General features: G+C 59.4%; 1 protein-coding gene across 5 annotated transcripts; it reads left to right on the forward strand.

Annotated features, from left to right (window-relative positions):
- The first annotated feature begins 5,587 nt into the window (after positions 1 to 5,587).
- On the forward strand, positions 5,588 to 16,308 carry MATK (megakaryocyte-associated tyrosine kinase). Of its 5 annotated transcripts, XM_079918768.1 has the most exons (14): positions 5,588 to 5,626; positions 6,100 to 6,187; positions 6,849 to 6,908; positions 7,280 to 7,393; positions 7,480 to 7,595; positions 7,682 to 7,901; positions 8,381 to 8,474; positions 9,800 to 9,865; positions 10,849 to 10,948; positions 11,024 to 11,108; positions 11,194 to 11,267; positions 11,382 to 11,577; positions 11,957 to 12,043; positions 12,139 to 12,411. In XM_079918768.1, exons 2-14 carry the CDS (start codon positions 6,182 to 6,184, stop codon positions 12,376 to 12,378), a joined length of 1,458 nt encoding a protein of 485 aa, XP_079774894.1. In that variant the 5' UTR covers positions 5,588 to 5,626; positions 6,100 to 6,181; the 3' UTR covers positions 12,379 to 12,411. The 5 variants fall into 5 exon arrangements, with proteins under 5 accessions (XP_079774894.1, XP_079774896.1, XP_079774897.1 ...); XM_079918770.1 differs by lacking the exon at positions 6,100 to 6,187 and having other exon boundaries at positions 5,617 to 5,626; XM_079918771.1 differs by lacking the exons at positions 5,588 to 5,626; positions 6,100 to 6,187; positions 12,139 to 12,411 and adding an exon at positions 16,189 to 16,308 and having other exon boundaries at positions 6,696 to 6,908.
- The last annotated feature ends 2,728 nt before the right edge of the window (positions 16,309 to 19,036 follow it).

Genomic DNA, 19,036 nt, shown 5'->3' on the forward strand with positions numbered 1-19,036 from the left:
GAGGAATCGGAGAGAGCTGGGAGCAGAGAGGTGACAGCGGCCTGCCAAGCCACAGCGGGGAGCTGGGTTTCGCGAGCACAGCAGGCACCAGGGGAAGGTTCCAAGCCAGGAGGTGACACAGACCCAGGTTACATATATTGAACCCTTGAGCGTGCCTGGGAAGTGAGGTGCCCAGCTCCACCTTTGGTACAAGGAAGACGGGACCAAGGGACATGGGGGAAGAGCAGGCACCCTCTCCTGTCAAAGGCAGATCCGCCTGAAGCTCACCCTTAGCACCCAAAGCGGGTCGTCCAAGAGGCCCTTCCTTGGACAAGTCAAGAATGGCCCAGCAGACCGCACTCTGGTTGCAAAGCATTTTTCCTCGAAAGAGGGGAGTATTCCTGCGCTGAATCCCCTGCGTCCCCTGGCAGGGAGAGAAAGCTGAATTTAAAGGTGTGTTAACTGGGGCAGTCTGATCCGGCCGAGTCTGATCCGGCGTGCTTCAGCCGAAGATCCACTGGGGCCCCGCAGCTCAGCTGTCCCCACACCTGGCAGCAGCTGCCCTGCCTCACCTGCCCCTCCACATCCAGAAAGCTGTTACTGGCACATTGGGAGGTCGACCGGGTGCCCCACACCTTGCCGGGCAGCTGGTATGTGGGCCCTGGAGCCAGACGAGCCTGAGCTTAAAGCCCAGCCCACCACTCCCCATGTCCTGGAGCATGGCACCCTCTGAGCCTCAGCTTTCTCATCTGCAAAATGGGTCCAATGAGAGCGCTCACCTCACAAGTGACAGGCACTGCTCATTACCTCTTCTCTCCCCAACATTCACTGGCTTAAAAAGTATGTTCTGAGCATGTGCTGTGTGCCAGGTACTGAGGCCACAGCAGTGAATGACACCGTCCAAAATCCCTGCCTTCAGGGAGCTGACATTCTAGAGAAGACGCAGCCAGTAAACAAGATAAAGTAAAATATATGTTGGGTCTGAACGTGGTAGTTCTACAGAGCTTCAAAGGAAAGGGGTGTGAAGTGTCAGCGGGTTGAAATATTCTGTGGGGTTTCTGGAATGTTGGGTGTGTCTGGGGAAGTGTCCCAGGCAGGAGGAACAGGAATGCAAAGGCCCTGAGGTGGGAGTGAACCTGGGAGCTTTGAAGAAGAGGAGGCCAATGCTCCTGCCTCCCCCTCTTCCTTGGCCCCAAGTGTAAAGTCCATATTTCCCAGCTTCCCCTGCTCCTGGGTTTGGCCTTGTAGCTAAATTCTACCCAATGGGAAGAAGGGAAGATCTCATGTGCATCTTGCAGGAAAAGTCCTTAAAGGGAAGAGGTGCACCATTGTTCTCTGAAACTTCCTGCTTCCTATTGGCTGGAATGCAGATGGGATAGATGGAGCTTGAGCAGTCATCTTGTATCAAGAGATGGAAATTCAAGTGCTGAGAAGGGCAGAGCCAGAAGACGCAGGAGCCTGGGTCCCCGTCACAGCCCTGGATTGCCTCCCTCAGAGAGGATTAATTCCTATCTAATTCAAACCTCTAGCACTGGGGGTCTTCCACCCCATGTAGCCAATCCTAATTCCAATTGATGCATTACGTAAAGTGCCCGTCACATGATGCCCTTTGTCCACGCCTACTACGATTTTCCTCTGTATTAGTAAAGGAGAATAAGAAATGTGCCCCGCCCTTGAGAAGTTTAGAACCCCAGTGGGGGAGCCCGCGGGCCTGACTCTCAGCCCCAGCCAGCTGTGTGACCAAGGGCAAGCAGCCTCGCCTCTCTGTCTCAGCTGCTCCAATTCCAAAGAGAGAGGATTGGCCCCAATAATCTCCAGGAGTTTGGAGAAGGGAGGGTTGGGCAAACTGCAACAGTGAAAACAGGAGAAAGATGAGAAAGGTGATGAACAGTGAGATTTGGACGAGCAAAAGAAAGGTCTTTGGGAGGGGGATGGGGTAGGTCCATCAGGGCTCCTCTGTTGCCAGCGCCACCTGACCCGGTGGGTGGACGGTGGATTTATCAGCTTGTGGAAGGGGACACCCAGGAGTTCCCTCTTCCTAGCTGGGTTTAGGGCAACCTAATCTGACTCACCAGTTCCACATCATAGAGTCCGTTCATTTCTTTTCTTTTTTTTTTTTTTGGCCACTCGGAATGTGGGATCTTAGTTCCCCTACCAGGAATCGAACCCACACCTCCTGCATTGGAATCGCGGAGTCTTGACCACTGGACTGCCAGGGAAGCCCCGATTCCGTTCATTTCAACACCCAACTCCTGGTCCCATTTTCAGTATTAAGAATCCCTTTGGTTGCAAGTGGTAGAAACCCCCTCCCGAAGCCACCAAAAAGCAAAGACCAGCTTCCAACACTAGGCAGAGCATGAACTCCAGGCATGGCTGGATCCAAGCATTTGAATTCTCCGCGAGGTGTTCAGTCTCTCTGCTTCCCTTGGGCTGGTTCCTTCTCAGGGAGGCTGATGGGCTTAGTCACTAAGGCCAGGTCCACGCCCCTCACACAGCAAGATGAGAGGGCTACTGTTTTGTCCTTTCAGGGCATAGAAGTGGGGTCTTACTCTGAGAAGGGTGGGGAAGGCTTCAGAAAGATGGCGAGAGCTGGGGATGCCCTCTGGACAAGGGGGTAGGAGACATCCCAGGCAGAGGGGACAGCCAGGCAAACTCCTGCAGTTCAGCGCTGCCAGACTGGGAGATACTTGGTAGGACCAGGAGACGAGGCCCGGGGGTCAGCTGGAGGCTGAACACGAAGAGCCCTGAGTGCCGGACTGAGCATCTGAGGCTCTGTCCTCGGGCAGTGGGGAGCTATGCAAGGGTATAGAGTGTGGAGTGGGGGGGGGGCACAACCACGTTTTCATCCCGTGTTGGTGCAGTGGAAGGTGTATGATAGCAAGGCGGAAAACTGGAGGCAACCAGGAGAGCAGGGAGGGGGCTTCTGTGTCACCAGCCTGCACCACATGGCTTGCCTGGGGCGGGGTGGGGTCAGAGAATTTCTGGAATCAAGTCAACAGGACTGAAATGTGGAGGGTGAGGAGCCTGGCACTGGGGAAGTCTGGGAGACTGATCCATGATGTGGCTACCAACTGGCTTCAGGCTGGTAGAAGGCAAGAGACAGGAGAAACTGGTATTGCCACCTCCAGGGACTGGAAGAGCCATCGTGTCTTTGTGATTCAAAGTGGCTGGTTCTTGGATGCCTCCAGAGATGGGGAGCTCACCCCTTATGACCCAGATAAACCATGGACTCAAATCTATCCCCCTAGGGTCAGGCACAGCTCCATGCCCCATGCCCACACCATGGGGGCCTCCCTCACCCAGGCCAGCCCTTGTTGCTTTGGGCACCTGACACTGTCTCCTTTTAAGACTGTCGTCCAGAGCTTCCCTGGTGGCACAGTGGTTAAGAATCCGCCTGCCAATGCAGGGGACATGGGTTCGAGCCCTGGTCCGGGAAGATCCCACATGCCACGGAGCAACTAAGCCCATGTGCCACAATTACTGAGCCTGCGCTCTAGAGCCTGCAAGCCACTACTACTGAGCCTGCGTGCCACAACTACTGAAGCCCGCACGCCTAGAGCCTGTGCTCCGCAACAAGAGAAGCCACTGCAGTGAGAAGTCCATGTGCCACAATGAAGAGTAGCCCCTGCTCGCCGCAACTGAAGAAAGCCCGCGCGCAGCAACGAAGACCCAACACAGCCAAAAATTAATTAATTAATCAATTAAATTTTTTTAAAAGACTGTCCTCCAGTCTCAACACCTCTGGTTTCTCTGGTTATTCATTCCAGGGAAGAGCCTCCCAGAGTGTGGGACAAGGACCCCTGGGGGTCCTGGGGAGGACGTCGATGTTTCTCAGACACCAAGTATCATGGTTTTGCAGGGAGAGAAAGCAGACCCCTTCGACCTCCTCCCATCTCTCTGGCTGCATCAAGGAGAAAGTCTCCATGGGGTGCCAGGGTGTTGGGGTGTCTTAAGCACAGGCTCATGGCTTTGCTGAGCAGAGGAGGCAGACTTCCATCGTGGGCCTGGGGCCGCTGAAGTGGCTGGTGTGACTCTAATGGTGCTGCTGGGTTTCCGCTGTGGCTACTTTGACGTTGCATTTCTATTTTGGGCAAGTGTTGATGGTTTGCCATATATGGTTGGCCTCCAGTGACCCCACTAAATGCCGGCTGCAGGGTCCCCAGCCCCTTGGTCCAAAGCAGTTCCCGTGGCTGGGAAGGGGGGGCTGGGGCACACCCTGGGATGATCCCACAGCCAGATCCATGGAGCACAGGGAGACTGACGAGCAGGAAACCTCCCTGCAAATGCTGCCAGCATTAGTAAATTACACCACCACAGAGAAAGACGTCCTCCCCCTTGCTCGCCTCCTACCTGCTTCCTTCACTGAGAATAACCCTTTGCTGGTTGGAGCGTCCCCTTCCGGAATGCTCCCCTTGGACTTACTGTCTCCTGTGTAATGCGAATGGGATCGTGCATTTTGTTTTGTATCACATTCTGGTAGGTGGTGGTTGTTTTTGACAATCAGAGATTTTAGCATTTTCATACACATAGTTTCCTAGTTTTTGTTGCATAATATTGCATGATATTGAATATCTATAATTCTTGTAACTGGGCCTCTATTGCCAGAAGTCACATGACACCTTAGAGGCAGAGACAGCCTTTTGGGGTACCAGAAAATTAAATTCTGGGCATCTTGCTTCATCACCCTGCTGAGATCAGCTTCATCCTTGTCCAAGCGGAGTCCTCCACTCATAGAAAGAATTGTAAGGGAGATCGCAGAGCGACAGCTGGAAGCCAGGCCCCCAGGCCATCAAATGCTCATCAGGTTGTCCTCTGAGCTGGAAGCTGGTGCTGCCTGGCCCTACAGAGGAGGAAACTGAGGCTGGGAGGAGGCAGCACCTGCCTCTGGCACAGCTGCGTTGGCGCTGTGGAGGCCCCACTCTTACCGTCCAAGGACGGCTGCTCTGCCAGGAGGCCTCCAGTTCCAGATGATTTTTTTCCTGTGGCCCCAATTTTCCCTTAATGTCGTTGATGATGATAAGGATATTCATAGTGGTTGACATTTTGAGGGCTTTCTTTGCTCCAGGCACCAGCAGCCCTCTCCAGGGGCCAGGTACTGAAATGAGATCCTTGTTGTTAGAGGAGTTGACTGAGGGCGTTGGAATCCCAGTCAGAAGCGTCCACCGTGTTGTCTGCGCTCTGTGGCTTGCTTACCTCCCCGGACGGGAAGCTCACTCTCCTTCCCCTCCCTGTGCTCGCTTGGCACTAGCTCCACGCTCCAAGGTGTGGGTTCCCGGAATGGGCAGGGGTGCGCGCCCCGCAGCGCCGGGCCGGGGAGCGGCGTGGAGCCAGAGAACGCCGCTGGCCCCCGCCCGGGCCTCGCGGGAGGCGCCTGGGGCCTCGGAGGCGGGGCGGGGAGGGGCCGCCGGCGGCGGCGGCGCGCTAAGCAGACCGCAGTACGGCCGGCGCTAGGACCCGCGGGGGCCTCCCAGGCCGCCGCGCCTCCCGCTCCCCACCTCCTCAATCCCAGCCTTCCCCCCCAAAATGAGGAAGCGGAGCAACTTGCTCCAAGTTGTGCAGCCGGGGCCGCCTCGGGGTGCGCAGCCGGCGCGCGGGGGCCCTCCTGGGGGCGGGCGCGGGGTGCGGCCCAGGGGCGACCCCTGAACAGGTGAGCGCGCCGGTGGGGATGGTGGGGAGAGACGGTGGGACAGTGGGGGGACCCCAAGGGCTCGCGGGTGGAGGTATGCCGGGCGAGCGCGGGAGGGGCAGGTGTGCGAGCGCGAGCGTGCGCGTCCGGGGCGCGCGTCCGGTACGCGGCTGGGGCGGGGGTGGTTAGATGCGACCAGGAGCGGGGTGGGGTGGGGTGGTATTTTTGTGGGTGCGGGTGTGCGCGTCTGCAAGCCCCTGGGTGTGTGTATCCGCGGGTCCACGTGGAGGGATGTGCGCGTGTCTCCGAGCTGCGTGTGCGCGGCCCTGCGTGTAGCTCTGCGTGCCCGAGTGGCCCAGCGTCTGGCGCCCAGGTGTTCAAGTGTGGGTTTGTGTGTGGTGGGGGGGGGGTGGGGCCGGTACACACGTTTCCGAATGTCCGAGAGTCTGTGCGTGTGTTCACACGTGTAGACGTGTGTGCACAACTGTCTCTAGGAGAACCTGCTTTTGCTTGCATACCCGCGTGCCTGTGGGTACCTGTGTCCACCTGTGTGTTTCTGTGTGTACATGGATCAGTATGCGTGTGAGTACACGTAGGGCTGGGGATTTCTGGGGGCACATATTCGAGGAGCAGAGACTCACCCCTCCCAACCTGTCCCACTGCCCAGCCACCTGGTGGGGTCCATGGGGGAAGCAGGGGGCGGAAATGCCCCAGCCCCAGCAGCAGCGAGGGACTTTGTGTGTCCGTCCTGGGTTGGCGTGGGGTGGGAGAGGGGAGAGGCTCAGCTGGCGGCCACAGGAGCCCAGCAGGGCTGCACTGCTCCGGCCCCCACCCCCTTCAGGGTCAGAGATTCTTAGGAATGACCTTGAATCATCCTGTTTCCTTGTCCTGTCCCTGCCTACTTACCAGAAAAGAGGAAGAACCAGGCTCCATTAGGTGGCTCTAAGCTCCCCACGCACTGTGTGGGCTGCTGGGGCCTGAGTCAGCCCCTGGCCACTTGCTCTGTGCCTGCCTTGTGCCTCAGTTTCCCTTTGGGGATGATGGCGGGGTCAGGCTCCATGCTAAGGAACTCTTCCAGGGAAAGACCACCTCCCCAGAGGGGCTTGGGGAGCCCCTACAAGCCTGGGGAGGCCGGCTGGCTGTCACCTCCACCTGGCCTGAGCTGGAAGTGGTAGTCATGGCCCCTGGGGCCCCAGCCTCGCTTGAATCTGGGCTCTCCAGCTGGTCTCTGCCCCCTCCCCAGGGGAGCCCTCGCTTCCTCCACGCCTGGCACCCCTCACCCATCTCAGCCAGGATGCCAACGGTGAGTACCCCCAACCTGGGTGCCTGTGCCCCGGCCCTTCCTCTGCTCAGTCCACAGGAGCTCCACTCCATGGGGAGCGGGAGGTTTACTGTCTGACCCGTGGCCCCTTGGCGGTGTGTGCCAATCTTCCTCTATCACTTGCTCTTGCTCTTCTTTCACCCTTTCCTCCTGCCCTCCTGCCCTGGGCCCCCGCTCTGTGACTCTGATATGTCCACTGCTCGCTCCCTCGCCCTCTCTCCTCTCCTCTCTCCCTGTGTGCTGTTTGTGGTCTCTGCCTCAATCCAGTCTTTCTCTCTCCTCTGGGCCTCTCTCTCCCCTCACCCCGCATCTCTCTCATGACCCCTTTCCCCCTCTCGGCACCCCCCCGCTAGAGGCGCTGGGCCCCAGGCACCCAATGCATCACCAAGTGTGAGCACACGCGCCCCAAGCCCGGGGAGCTGGCCTTCCGCAAGGGTGACGTGGTCACCATCCTGGAGGCCTGCGAGGTGAGTGGGGAGGGGGTGTATGCCTGGGGAGAGGGGACTCCGCCAGGAAACCATCCCACCGACCCCACCTGGCTCCCTTCCCGCAGAACAAGAGCTGGTACCGCGCCAAGCACCACGCCAGCGGGCAGGAGGGGCTGCTGGCGGCGGGCGCACTGCGGGAGCGCGAGGCCCTCTCTGCGGACCCCAAGCTCAGCCTCATGCCGTGAGTCGTAGGGAAGAGGCCGGGACCGGGGCGGGGTCAGCGGGGCCCGGCCAGCCATGCCCAGCGCGCCTTCCCGCCGGCCGCAGGTGGTTCCACGGGAAGATCTCGGGCCAGGAGGCTGTGCAGCAGCTGCAGCCGCCCGAGGACGGGCTGTTCCTGGTGCGAGAGTCCGCGCGGCACCCGGGCGACTACGTGCTGTGCGTGAGCTTCGGCCGTGACGTCATCCACTACCGTGTGCTGCACCGCGACGGCCACCTCACCATCGACGAGGCGGTCTGCTTCTGCAACCTCATGGATATGGTGGAGGTGCGGCTGGCCACAGGCCCGGGACCCCAGAGCCCATGCCCCGCCATTGCGGAGATGGAGGGATGCCAGGCTCCGCCCTATCCCGACAGCTGGCTGGACATGGGACCCAAGAGGTGTCTGCTCCCCAATGGGGGGAAGGAGGGGCTGGTCTCCATGGGCCACCAAACCCTACAGTTGGTCTGAGTCCTCCAGGTCCCACCTCCAGAGACTGGGGTGACTCCTCTGGGGACACCTAGGAACCTCCAATTTGACACCAATGCCAAGACACTCCCCATCCTCCTGTTTCCTGCTAGTCTGCATCCTTTCCTGTTCCCATGGAAACCAGCCTAAAGAGTCCTGTGGGAACGAACCCCCTCTCCTCTTCCCCAGCTCCCACCCACCCCATCCAGAGGTTCCCCCCTAGGAAGGGGATGGGATGCAGGGGTTCCCTCACCCACAGGGTGGGCTCATGGCTGCCTCTGCCCTGCCCCACCCTGCAGCATTACAGCAAGGACAAGGGGGCCATCTGCACGAAGCTGGTGAAACCCAAGAGAAAGCAGGGCACCAAGTCAGCGGAGGAGGAGCTGGCCAAGGGTAGGGGGCCCCGCCCTTCTGCTCAGTGTTAGCCTGGACTGGAGAGGCAGGGCCCTGGGGCCTGGGCACAGGGCCAAGGCCACATCACCTGAGCAGGTCGCTGTGCCTGCCTCTGCAGGCAGAAGACCCGGGCTGCCCTTGGGCCGGGCGGGGCACAATATTGATCTGGTTCTCACACCTGCTGCTTCCCCCCACCCCGACCCCTGCCTCTGTTCCCATCATCCCTGAGCCAGAAACCCTGGGCAGATCCTCAACGTCCCCCACCCTCCCACACCCCCTCCATGGCCGAGTTCTAACACCTGTTAAACCTGACCCCTCCCCAGGACTTCCAGTGGTTAGGACTCCGCGCTTCCACTGCAGGGGGTGGCAAGGGTTCACTCCCTGGTCGGGGAACTAAGATCCCACAGCCACCTGGCGCCGCCACAAAAAAAAAAAAAAAAAATCCGGCCCCTCCCTGCCTGGCTGCCCCTGCCCTAGCCCAGCCTCAGACAGTCCAGTCGGACCACCTCTTCCCTGAGGGAGTGTCCTCCTTCTTCCCAAACCCTCCCCTGTGGCCGAGCTATCTTTCCTGCTTCATCTACAAAGCCCTTCCTCTATTCCACAAGCCCCTGGGGTTGTGTGACTCCTCGTTTCCTCTCATGCATCTGTACTGTTGTGTCTTCTATTCCCCTCACGTGAAATGCTTTTCCAGCCCTTGAGGAGTGAAATCCTCCATGCTCAGAGCCAATGTGCCCTACCGTGGCCACCCCTTTTGAACCTGGTGATCGTGGCTGTCTCCTTGGAAGTGTCTTGGGGATGGCATCTGGGTGGAGGCTGGTGTCACCGTGCCTGATTGTACTCAGGGGCTCGTGATTTGGAGAGGGGCTTTGGGGAGGTGGAGGAGGAGACCTACAGAACCTGCTGGGGGCGGGGGGGAAGAACACAGGGGTGCTTGAGAGAAAGATCAGGGAAGCTGGAACACAGATGATGACTTAGAGCGCTGGAAGATTCTGGAAGGTTCCAGAACCTTTACCAGAAGGTTCCGGAAGCTTTACCAATCTCTGTTGTATTTTTTGGCCCGTGTGTGTGTCCCTGGGAGGTCAGGGATAAAGGATCGTAAAGGAAGAGCCTACAGGGTCCTTGGAAGGACACAGTCTCCAGATGGAACAGAGAAGGGCTCTGTTGCTTTTGGCCGCCCGATAACTGGTACCAGGAGTGCGGAGCCTCAGACACGCCTTTGGGCCACTGTGGGGACGCATGCCACACGGCCTGGTCTCCCGCCAGGTGGAGCTGCCGTGGGAGGGGCTGGCACCTGGCAGCCCTCTGACCGGGTCTCCCCCCGACAGCCGGCTGGTTACTGAACCTGCAGCATTTGACGTTGGGAGCGCAGATTGGAGAAGGAGAGTTTGGAGGTGAGCGGGGGGCCTGGCAGGGGCTGAAGGAGGGTGTGTGGGGTCCCAGAGATGAATTCACATCCACATTTGATACCTACTTGCTGTGCGGCTGAGAACCCAAGGGCTCCTCTCTGTGAAAGGAGGTTCACGACAGCCGGTGCCAGGAGAAAGGTAGTTCAGGCAGGCGCCCAGCGGGTGTGAGCCCTTCACAACCCCGGGCTCTGGTGCACACTGGTCCCTCTGGTCCCTCTTTTGTTTTGTTGTTGTTGTTTTTCCCGGCCGCACTGCATGGCATGCAGGATCTTAGTCCCCAACCGGGATGGAACCCCCGCCGCCTGCAGTGGAACGCTTATTCTTTTTTTTTTTTTTTTTTTTTAAATTGTCTTCTATTATTTTATAATTTTATTTTTATTTTTGGAACGCTTATTCTTAACCACCAGATTGCCGGGGAAGTCCCTGTTCCCTCTCTTTTGATGCCGTTGCCTGAAGTTATTATCCTGGAAGACCCCGGGGCCTAGATCAGGGCTCACAGACCTTCTCTGGAAAGGGCTGGGGTGTGTGTATTTTCCATCTGTCACATCTGCTCAGCTCTGTCCTTGTAGCAGGAAAGCAGCCACAGGCCGCAGGGAGATGAACAGGCATGGCCGTGTGCCAATAAAACTTTATTTATGGACACTGAAATTGAATTCTGTGCAATTTTCATGTCATAAAATATTCTTCTCTTGATCTTTTTTCAACCATTTAAAAATGTAAAATCCCATTCTGAGCTTGCGAGCCTCGCAGAAACCCACGTTGGGACTGGATTGGGCCCGAGGGCTGGAGTTTGCAGACTGGTTTAGGTGATTCTCTTTGCTCAGGGATCTGGAGCTTGTAGGGGAGCGGTTTCCAGGCCTGGGGACCTACCGCTGCATTGGCATCCTTGGGGGTCAGTGTGAGTGGGTATGTCCCCGTGTCTGTCCAGTCTCTGTGGGGTCCTGATCTCCTCCCCCACCGGCCCCCAGCCGTCCTGCAGGGTGAGTACCTGGGACAGAAGGTGGCCGTGAAGAACATCAAGTGCGACGTGACAGCCCAGGCCTTCCTGGACGAGACGGCGGTCATGACGTGAGTCCTGGTGAGGGGAGGGCATGCTGGGGTGGGGGTCCAAGCCACCTTCACCCCACACCCGCCTGCCCCCAGGAAGATGCAGCATAAGAACCTGGTGCGTCTGCTGGGTGTGATCCTGCACCAGGGCCTCTACATCGTCATGGAGCACGTGAGCAAGGTCGGGGCAGGGCCCGAGGGTCGGGCGGGGTGCAGCGGCCGAGCAGCCTCCAGCAGCCCTCACCCCACCCGTGTCTCCCACACAGGGTAACCTGGTGAATTTTCTACGAACGCGGGGCCGGGCCCTTGTGAACACCCCCCAGCTCCTGCAGTTTTCCCTGTGAGTGGGGCTCCCGGGGGCAGGGAGACCGAGGCACGGAGCAGGGAGGAGCCTGGCCTTGGGAGTCTGTGGTCCAGGCACCCGAGCCCCGTGCCCGCCACCCCTCCACTCCAGGCACGTGGCCGAGGGCATGGAATACCTGGAGAGCAAGAAGCTGGTGCACCGAGACCTGGCCGCCCGGAACATCCTCGTGTCCGAGGACCTGGTGGCCAAGGTCAGCGACTTTGGCCTGGCCAAAGCCGAGCGGAAGGGGCTGGACTCCAGCCGGCTTCCAGTCAAGTGGACGGCACCCGAGGCTCTCAAACACGGGGTGAGCCCCCCTTACCCCCCAGGGCCCTTGGAACCCTAGCTCCACTGTGCGACCCTGGGCCTGTCTCTTGCCTCTCTGAACCTCCAAGGGACTGGCTCCGCCTCCCTGGTAAGCCCTTGGCCCATAATTGTTCCTTTTAGCCCCAGTCTGGGCCTTGGTCTCCTCATTTCTGAAACAGTCTTGGGCTCAGCAAGTGAGAGCAAGAATAACCTCGTTCTTGCACTGAGTCTGGGTTGGGGGGTGGGACGGATTCAGAGGCAGGAGCCTATTGGGGGGAGACCTGGGACTAAAGGTCAACCCAGGGGGACTTCCTGGAGGAAGCAGGGGCTGGGGCAGAAGCCCTGAGGGGTCCCTCTCCCCCTGATCTCCGGCCCCACAGAAGTTCTCCAGCAAGTCGGACGTCTGGAGTTTCGGGGTGCTGCTGTGGGAGGTCTTCTCATACGGCCGGGCTCCATACCCCAAGATGGTGAGCAGGGGTGGGGGGGCGGCACTGGGTCCCCCGCAGGTCTAGGGGTCGTGATCCTGACCCCCAGCCCGCACCGGCGTGCCCTCTGCCCATAGTCGCTGAAGGAGGTGTCAGAGGCCGTGGAGAAGGGGTACCGCATGGAGCCCCCCGAGGGCTGCCCGGGTCCCATCCACGCCCTCATGGGCAGCTGCTGGGAGGCTGAGCCCGCTCGCCGGCCGCCCTTCCGCAAACTGGCTGAGAAGCTGGCCCGGGAGCTGCGCAGCGTGGGCGCCTCGGCCCCCAACGGGGGGCAGGATGCAGACGGTCCCACCTTGCCCCGCAGCCAGGAGCCCTGACCCTGCCCGCGGGGCCTCGGGCCCCAGAGAACTGAGACAGTGGGGGGCACAGGGTGGGGACTCGGGCCAGGCCTGAGGAGCGGCAGGGCCAGCAAGCTGCCCGCCCGGCTCACATCACAGGGGCAGGCTGCGTCGGGGTTGGGGGGGGGGCTCTGGGCAGCCCGTGGGCACCACGGCCCCAGGGAAGTGAAGGATTAGCGCCTGGATAAAGACTGGTTCCAAGGACTGGGTGTCTGAGTCTCTCTCTGCTACCACTCTGGGGACCCCATCACTTACTGGGGGTGATCTGCCTGCCCAGTTGTCTGCCCACTGAGGGGGTTCACCAGGCTAGGACCTTGCAGCCCAGAGGGGCATATATTTCCCCTGGGATGGGGCCAGGAGACCCCCCCCAGGCCAGGGATCACAGCCACCCGTAGAGCCACTTGCCATCACCCACGGGTCCGCCACCTCCTTTGGTGGCAAAGACCCCACCGTAGCCTTCAGGGTCCCAGGTGCAAAGGACAGTGGGAGAGTGCCAGCGGCTGCGGACATCCGAGTCCCCTGTCCTGGCATCCTCTTTTCCTCAGCCTTGCCCCTCGTCCCCTCCTGGGGTGCTCCAGTGTGGCTACATCCTCCGCCTGTCACGACCTAACAGCCTCACCCGGTGACTCCAGGGAACACTCGCTGAAAAAAAGCCAGCCACACGGCCTGTCCCAAGGCCCTGACCCTCCCGTCCACTCTCGAGCAGGGGCTGGGGCTCCGGGCTTGCACCCCCAGCTTCAAATCCTGACTCGACCCGTAGCTGTGTGGCCCGGGCTTGCCGTGAGCCACTGCGTCAAACTGAGGGCATGTCTGGGATGGGGGGTGTTAGTGCTAAACTCGGGGTGTCCTGGGCAAACTAGAGGGGTGGCCCTCCTCCATGGGCCCCCAAAGCCTCCTCTATGATCAGGCGTCTCTTCCGGGGGAGACATGAGGACCCTGAGGGCTCACACCAGTGAAGGACTGAGAGCACACAGCTAGTGCTCAGCTATTACCTGTGACTGTCAGCCACCCTCTCTCTGATGACGCTCCCAGACAGCCAGCCTCTAGGTTGCCTGGAGAGGGGGTTTCTGGCCAGCTCGGTGTGGGCCCCTCCCCAGGACCCCCTGAGCTGGTGAGGGGACACCAGGCCACAGCGCGGCCTCCCACCTTGACTGCCCCACCCCTGCCTGAGCGGAGCCTGAGAAATGTCTCAAGGTCACGCTGACCTCCTGCAGTTCCCCCCTGAGCCCCGCCCACCCTCTGGCCTCAGTTTCCCCACCAGCACCTGAAGGGGTTTAGCGATTCTTCCTGGGGGAGAAATGAAGGGTGGGAGGCTGGAGGGGCTGAGCGTGGCCTGGCCCGCGCCTAATCCAGATGGAAGGTGGCCCCGCACTGCCCTGGCCTGCCCCTAATCCGGTGCTCTAAGCTGACACAGCGTCTGGACCTTCAGCCGCATCCTGCTAAATCGCCAAAGCCCCCTGGGCCTAACACCCAAATCCCTCCTGCGCCTCTTAACCCACCCGGAGCCAATTAGCTAAATGGGGCCTGTGAACAGAGCAGCTCTTTAGCGTTTCCAAGTGATGAAGCGTTAGGGGAATTACCTGCCCCCACTCCACAGGGCCCCAGCCCACCGTACAGGCGGGGCAGCTGAGGCCTGGAGGGGCCCCAGGAGCCTCTGGAAGCACTCGCCGGCCCTCCGGCCTGGGCTCAGGGCTTCTGGGGCCTCCCTGCCTGGCCAACCCCTTGGGTATCAAGCCCCCTGCCCACCGGGCCATCCCTCCTCGTCCAAGGCTGCTCGCCCCTGCCCCCGACTTCTCCAGGGCCTGCAACCCTTTGCTGCATGTGAGTGTGTCTGAGCGTGTGCACTCATGCCGTGTGTGAGTGCCTGTCTCCATCTCTTTCTCTTTCTCCGTGTGTGCCTTTCCCCTACAAAACCAACATTCCCTACATTCCCTTATCTATACAAAGCCAGCAGAGATGAGATAAGGACTTATCTCTGCTTCCTCTGCACTCACTCCCTAGTCCATCCACGGGCCTGGGTCTCCCGCCTCGCTCCGCCGCTGGGACAAACTCCCTCTGTCCTCCTCCTGGGTCTCATCCTGCCCCCTCTCAACCCCAGTGCCCCTCCTCACTGTTTTCAGGGCACCCCCCCCCCCGCCCAAGCCCCCAGGCTCCTTGGACTGGGGAGGGGGTTGGCAAACCAGTCTCAGGGGCTTCCCAAGATCCTGCTCCAGCTCTCAGGCCACTGCCTGAGGGACAGTCCCATCATCCACCTGTCCCAAAAACAGGGTCCGGGTATACCGGTCCTCTTCCCTCCTCCTCAGACCTTCTCCCCCCAGATTTCTCTCCTGCCTCTCCCCCAACCTTGCTCTGACCAGGCCTCTAGCATCCTCCTGGCCTCCCATCTTGCACACAATAGCTACTCATCCAAAATGCCATCTGTGCCCCTCCCATGCTCCACAACCTCCCATGGCTCCCCAGTACCCGCCCCTTCACACCCAGTCTTGTCCAGAATTTACAGCCTTGTACTCCATCTCCCACTCTGATCACCTTCATTGAAAGAGCAACCTTCCCTCCCCTGCTTGAGTTTTCTCACCAGGCTTCTGACCACCTGACATGCTATATTTTACTTATATAGTTACAGATTATCTGTCTGTCTGTCTCCTCCACTAGGATGCCAGTTCCAAGATATGTGTCTGTTTTGTTCACTGCTGTGAACAGTACCTGGTATACAGTAAGCTCAATAAGTGTTTACTGAGTGACTGAAAAGTGAACTTCTATTCATACCTCAAAACCCAGCTAAAATGCCCCATACTCCTTTGCCCCGCACAGTGCCCAGGGGGCCAACTGGAATTGCCTTCACCTCTGGGGACCTCAGCTTCCCCAACCCCCATTGACATCTGTGAATCTGAGAGGTTCTTTTTCTCACACCAGATGATAAAAAAAAAAAAGCCGTAACAGTGGACATTCGTTAAGCACTCGCTGTATGCCAGTCACTGTGCGATGCTCTTTCCTTTCATCAGCTCATTAAGTCCCTGTGAGAGCCCCATGGGGTAAGTCCTGTTGTCGCCGTCTTACAGCTAGGGAAACTGAGGCCCAGAATGGGGGAGGCTCTTGTTTATATCCTACAGCGAGGGGTGGCAGACCCCGGCTAATGGTGTCCCTCCAACCCCTGGAACCCAGCCCTCCCTCTGTGGCTCAGAGCAACCAGCACCTGGGCGGGAGGGGCCCCCTCAATTAATCACCTTGCTAATCCTCCTTCCACCCGACCCCAACCCCCTCGAGTCTGGCTGGGCCAAGCCAGCAGCAGACAGAGCTGGGCCGGCAGGGGCTGTCAGAGGGCCTGCTGGGAGCTGTGAGCACTGGGCAGGTGGGCACAGGTGGGCCTGGGTGGGAGCTGGGGGCACAGAGAACCCCCTAGGGCAGAAGACTGGGGGGTAAGGAAGTGTTCCTTAAGGCAGTGTCCCAGCTTCTGCCTTCCTGGGGGTCCTAGACACAGAGACAGAGATAAAGGGAGACAGAGGCAGTCAGGGAGAGCTCCAGAGGGAAAGAGAAATAGAGGCGGCGGGGGTGGGGGGGCGGACAGAGACACAGAGAAAAATGATCAGAGAGAAAGAAGTGGAGACAGAGTCAGGTGATCCGACATGGACAGAGAGGCTGGGGAGGCAGAAGGAATGCAGGACCCAGTGGAGGGAGAAGCCCCTCCATATCTTACCCCAGACCCAGCAGGGGCCGGGGGCTCCCCCACCCTCCCCAACCTCAGTCCCTCCCATGTCTCACCCGCTGTCTGTCCTGCCACCGCCCCGCCAGGTGAGGGCGAGGAGCAGCCATGTTCCTGAGCCCGGGCGAGGGGCCCGCTGAGGGTGGGCGGCCAGGGCCTGGCGAGGAGGCCCCCAAGAAGAAGCACCGGAGGAACCGCACGACCTTCACCACGTACCAGCTGCACCAGCTGGAGCGGGCGTTTGAGACCTCCCACTACCCCGACGTTTACAGCCGCGAGGAGCTGGCCGCCAAGGTGCACCTGCCCGAGGTGCGAGTGCAGGTGAGGGGACCCCCTAACAACCCGAGGAGGGAGCCGGTGCCAGGTATGAACCCTCCCAGTGTATGGGAAGGCTTCCCGGAGGAGGGGACATGGGACTGGGGCCTCGATGTTTGAATGTGCCGTCTAGGAAGGAGAAAGGGCATTTTTCTAGCCCTCCAGAGCAATGTGTGCGAAGGTGTGGAGGGGTGAAATAGGAGGCATTTCCACAGAGCTGGGTGTGGAGGCAGGCAGAGGTGGAGGCAGAGAAGGAGCTTGGGAAGGGCCTCAGATGCTGAACTTAGTGGCTGGAACTTCATGCCAAGGGCCAAGAGAGACCAGGAGGGAGGCCAGGAAGCCTGAGGGGCCCTGGGCAAAGGGAAAGGCAAGGAGAGCCTGGATTCAGAAGACTTTGGGGCTGATTTGATGGGAGCCAAGAGGCAGAGATCCTGCTCTCAAAACAGCCATCTCCTTGGGGTAGGTAACACCATATGTAGGCACTGCAACAGGTGGGGGTCAGGTTAGACAGCAGGCAGAACCCGGAGAGGCTGGGAGGCCCAGAGCAGGAAAGAGTGGCCCCGCCTCAGCCCACCAGCCCTGACCCAGGAGCACCTCTCTTGTTGCTTCCAGGTGTGGTTCCAGAACCGCCGGGCTAAGTGGCGCCGCCAGGAGCGTCTGGAGTCAGGCTCCGGGGCCGTGGCAGCCCCGAGGCTCCCCGAGGCCCCAGTACTGCCCTTTGCCCGCCCTCCCGCCATGCCACTGCCCCTGGAGCCCTGGCTGGGCCCTGGGCCCCCAGCCGTGCCGGGACTCCCGTGCCTCCTGGGCCCGGGTCCGGGGCTGCAGGGGTCCTTCGGGCCCCACACCTTTGGTCCAGGCTTCACGGACGGTTTCACCCTGGAGGAGGCGTCCTTGCGGCTGCTGGCCAAGGAGCACGTGCAGGCTCTGGACAGGGCCTGGCCATCAGCCTGAACCTGGTGCCTGCCCAGCCCTCCCTCCTCAGCCTGTCTGTGGCCACCCATGCCGGGTCCCCCACCCCACCACCACCTCCTTACCCTGCCTTGCAGGGTAACTGGCACGCGGTTTCAAGAAGGAGGTGGCCAGAGGATCCCCGGCCAGGGGGATGGGTCCCTGGCCTGGTCTCAAGGGAGTGTGGGGCCTCAGTCTCCCCATCTGTCAAGTTGGCGTGGGTGGGCTGGATTCTGAGGTTCTTAGACTGCAATCAGGAGCCACTGGGGTGTGAATTCTGAGTTGATGAGTCTAAGTCCCTCCGCCTGCCGCCCTCTCTCTAAGAAGTAACAAGTAACAGCAGTAGCAGCTCATGTTCAACCCACTCCCTTTCACTGTGTGCTCCCCATGTGCCCATTGCTTTACCCCACGAGGTGGGCATGGCCACCAGCCTCATCTTTCAGGGGAGGAAACTGAGGCCCAGAGAGGGGAAGCCAGTTTCTTGAGGCCACACAGCCAGTAGGGGGCGGAGCTCTTTTTAAACTCATTGCCTGACTCCATCACCCCAGGCCACATGCCGGACCCAGGCTGGGCGCTAACAGGGGACTCTCTGCTGAGGCTGGGTGAATACTGTCTGTCCCTGCTCCTCCCAGTTGCCACGGTGTGGCTTATGTCCCCACTCGCCACAGCCCCCGTCGTGTCTCCCAGCCCACTGTGTGGGTTGGGGGGGGTCGGGGCCCTGGTAACAAGGCCAGCATTTGTTCTGTCCAACCCATGTCTCCCACGTGGCGGTCCTCACCTCCCTTCAGCCAGGGGATACAGGGCAGGACCCGCCCAAGACTGTCCGGGTCTGGACTGGGTTGAGAACCGGGCTCCTGACCCTCACAGGCCTCTGTTGAAGAGTCTCAGAACAACCACCACGTCTGGAAGGGGTTCCGTGTGTGTATATATATAGTAACAGCTTTACTGAGGTAAGATTTCCGTAAAGTTAATTACACGTGCTTAAAGCATACCACTTGGTAAGCCTTGACGTCTGTGTACACTCCTGGAAGCCGCGCCACGGTCGCATGACGTGCGCACCCCTTCAGCTGCTGCGTGCCTCCCCAGTCCTCTCCACCCCGCCCATCCCTCCCCACACGACCATTCGTCTGCTTCTGTCACTGGACATTCACTTGAGTTTCCTAAGGTTTTATAGAAAGGAAACCACACAGGATGTCTTCTTTACTAGGTTTTGTCTGGTTTCTTATGCCGAGGACAATTATTTTGAGAGACGTCCAGGCGGACCCCCTTTTCTTGGTGAGCCCTATTCCGTAGTAGGGGATACACGTCTGTTTATTCACTCCTCTGGTTTGCCCTGGGGTGGGTTCCAGCTTGGGACGATTATGAATTAAACTGCTGTGGACATTTGTGTACATGACCTACACCTTCATCTTTCTTGGGGAAATCCCTGTGTATGGATTTTAGCCGTTCTCAGGTGTGACACGGCATCCCGCTGTGGGTTTACTTTGCTTTTCCCTCTTGACACGTGGTGTTGAGCACATTTCCATGCGCTCGTTTGCCATCTGTGCATCTTTGGTGAAATGTCCGAATCTCTTATCCATTTCTGTATACTAACAGTAAGCACTTGGAAAAGGAAATATTTACATGTTTAAGATACCATTTAAAATAGTATCAAAACCATCAAACACCTTGGAA

The sequence above is a fragment of the Stenella coeruleoalba genome (genome assembly GCF_951394435.1).
Source record: "Stenella coeruleoalba genome assembly, chromosome: 3".
NCBI classification, from domain to species: domain Eukaryota; kingdom Metazoa; phylum Chordata; class Mammalia; order Artiodactyla; family Delphinidae; genus Stenella; species Stenella coeruleoalba.

Excerpts from the sequence above, each read along its gene's own strand:
- MATK (XM_079918767.1), top strand. The coding sequence starts at position 6,783 with ATGGCCCCTGGGGCCCCAGCCTCGCTTGAATCTGGGCTCTCCAGCTGG. Across the intron at positions 7,596-7,681 it reads CCCAAGCTCAGCCTCATGCC|GTGGTTCCACGGGAAGATCT; the intron begins GTGAGTCGTAGG and ends CGCCGGCCGCAG. Across the intron at positions 12,044-12,138 it reads GGGCTCCATACCCCAAGATG|TCGCTGAAGGAGGTGTCAGA; the intron begins GTGAGCAGGGGT and ends CTCTGCCCATAG.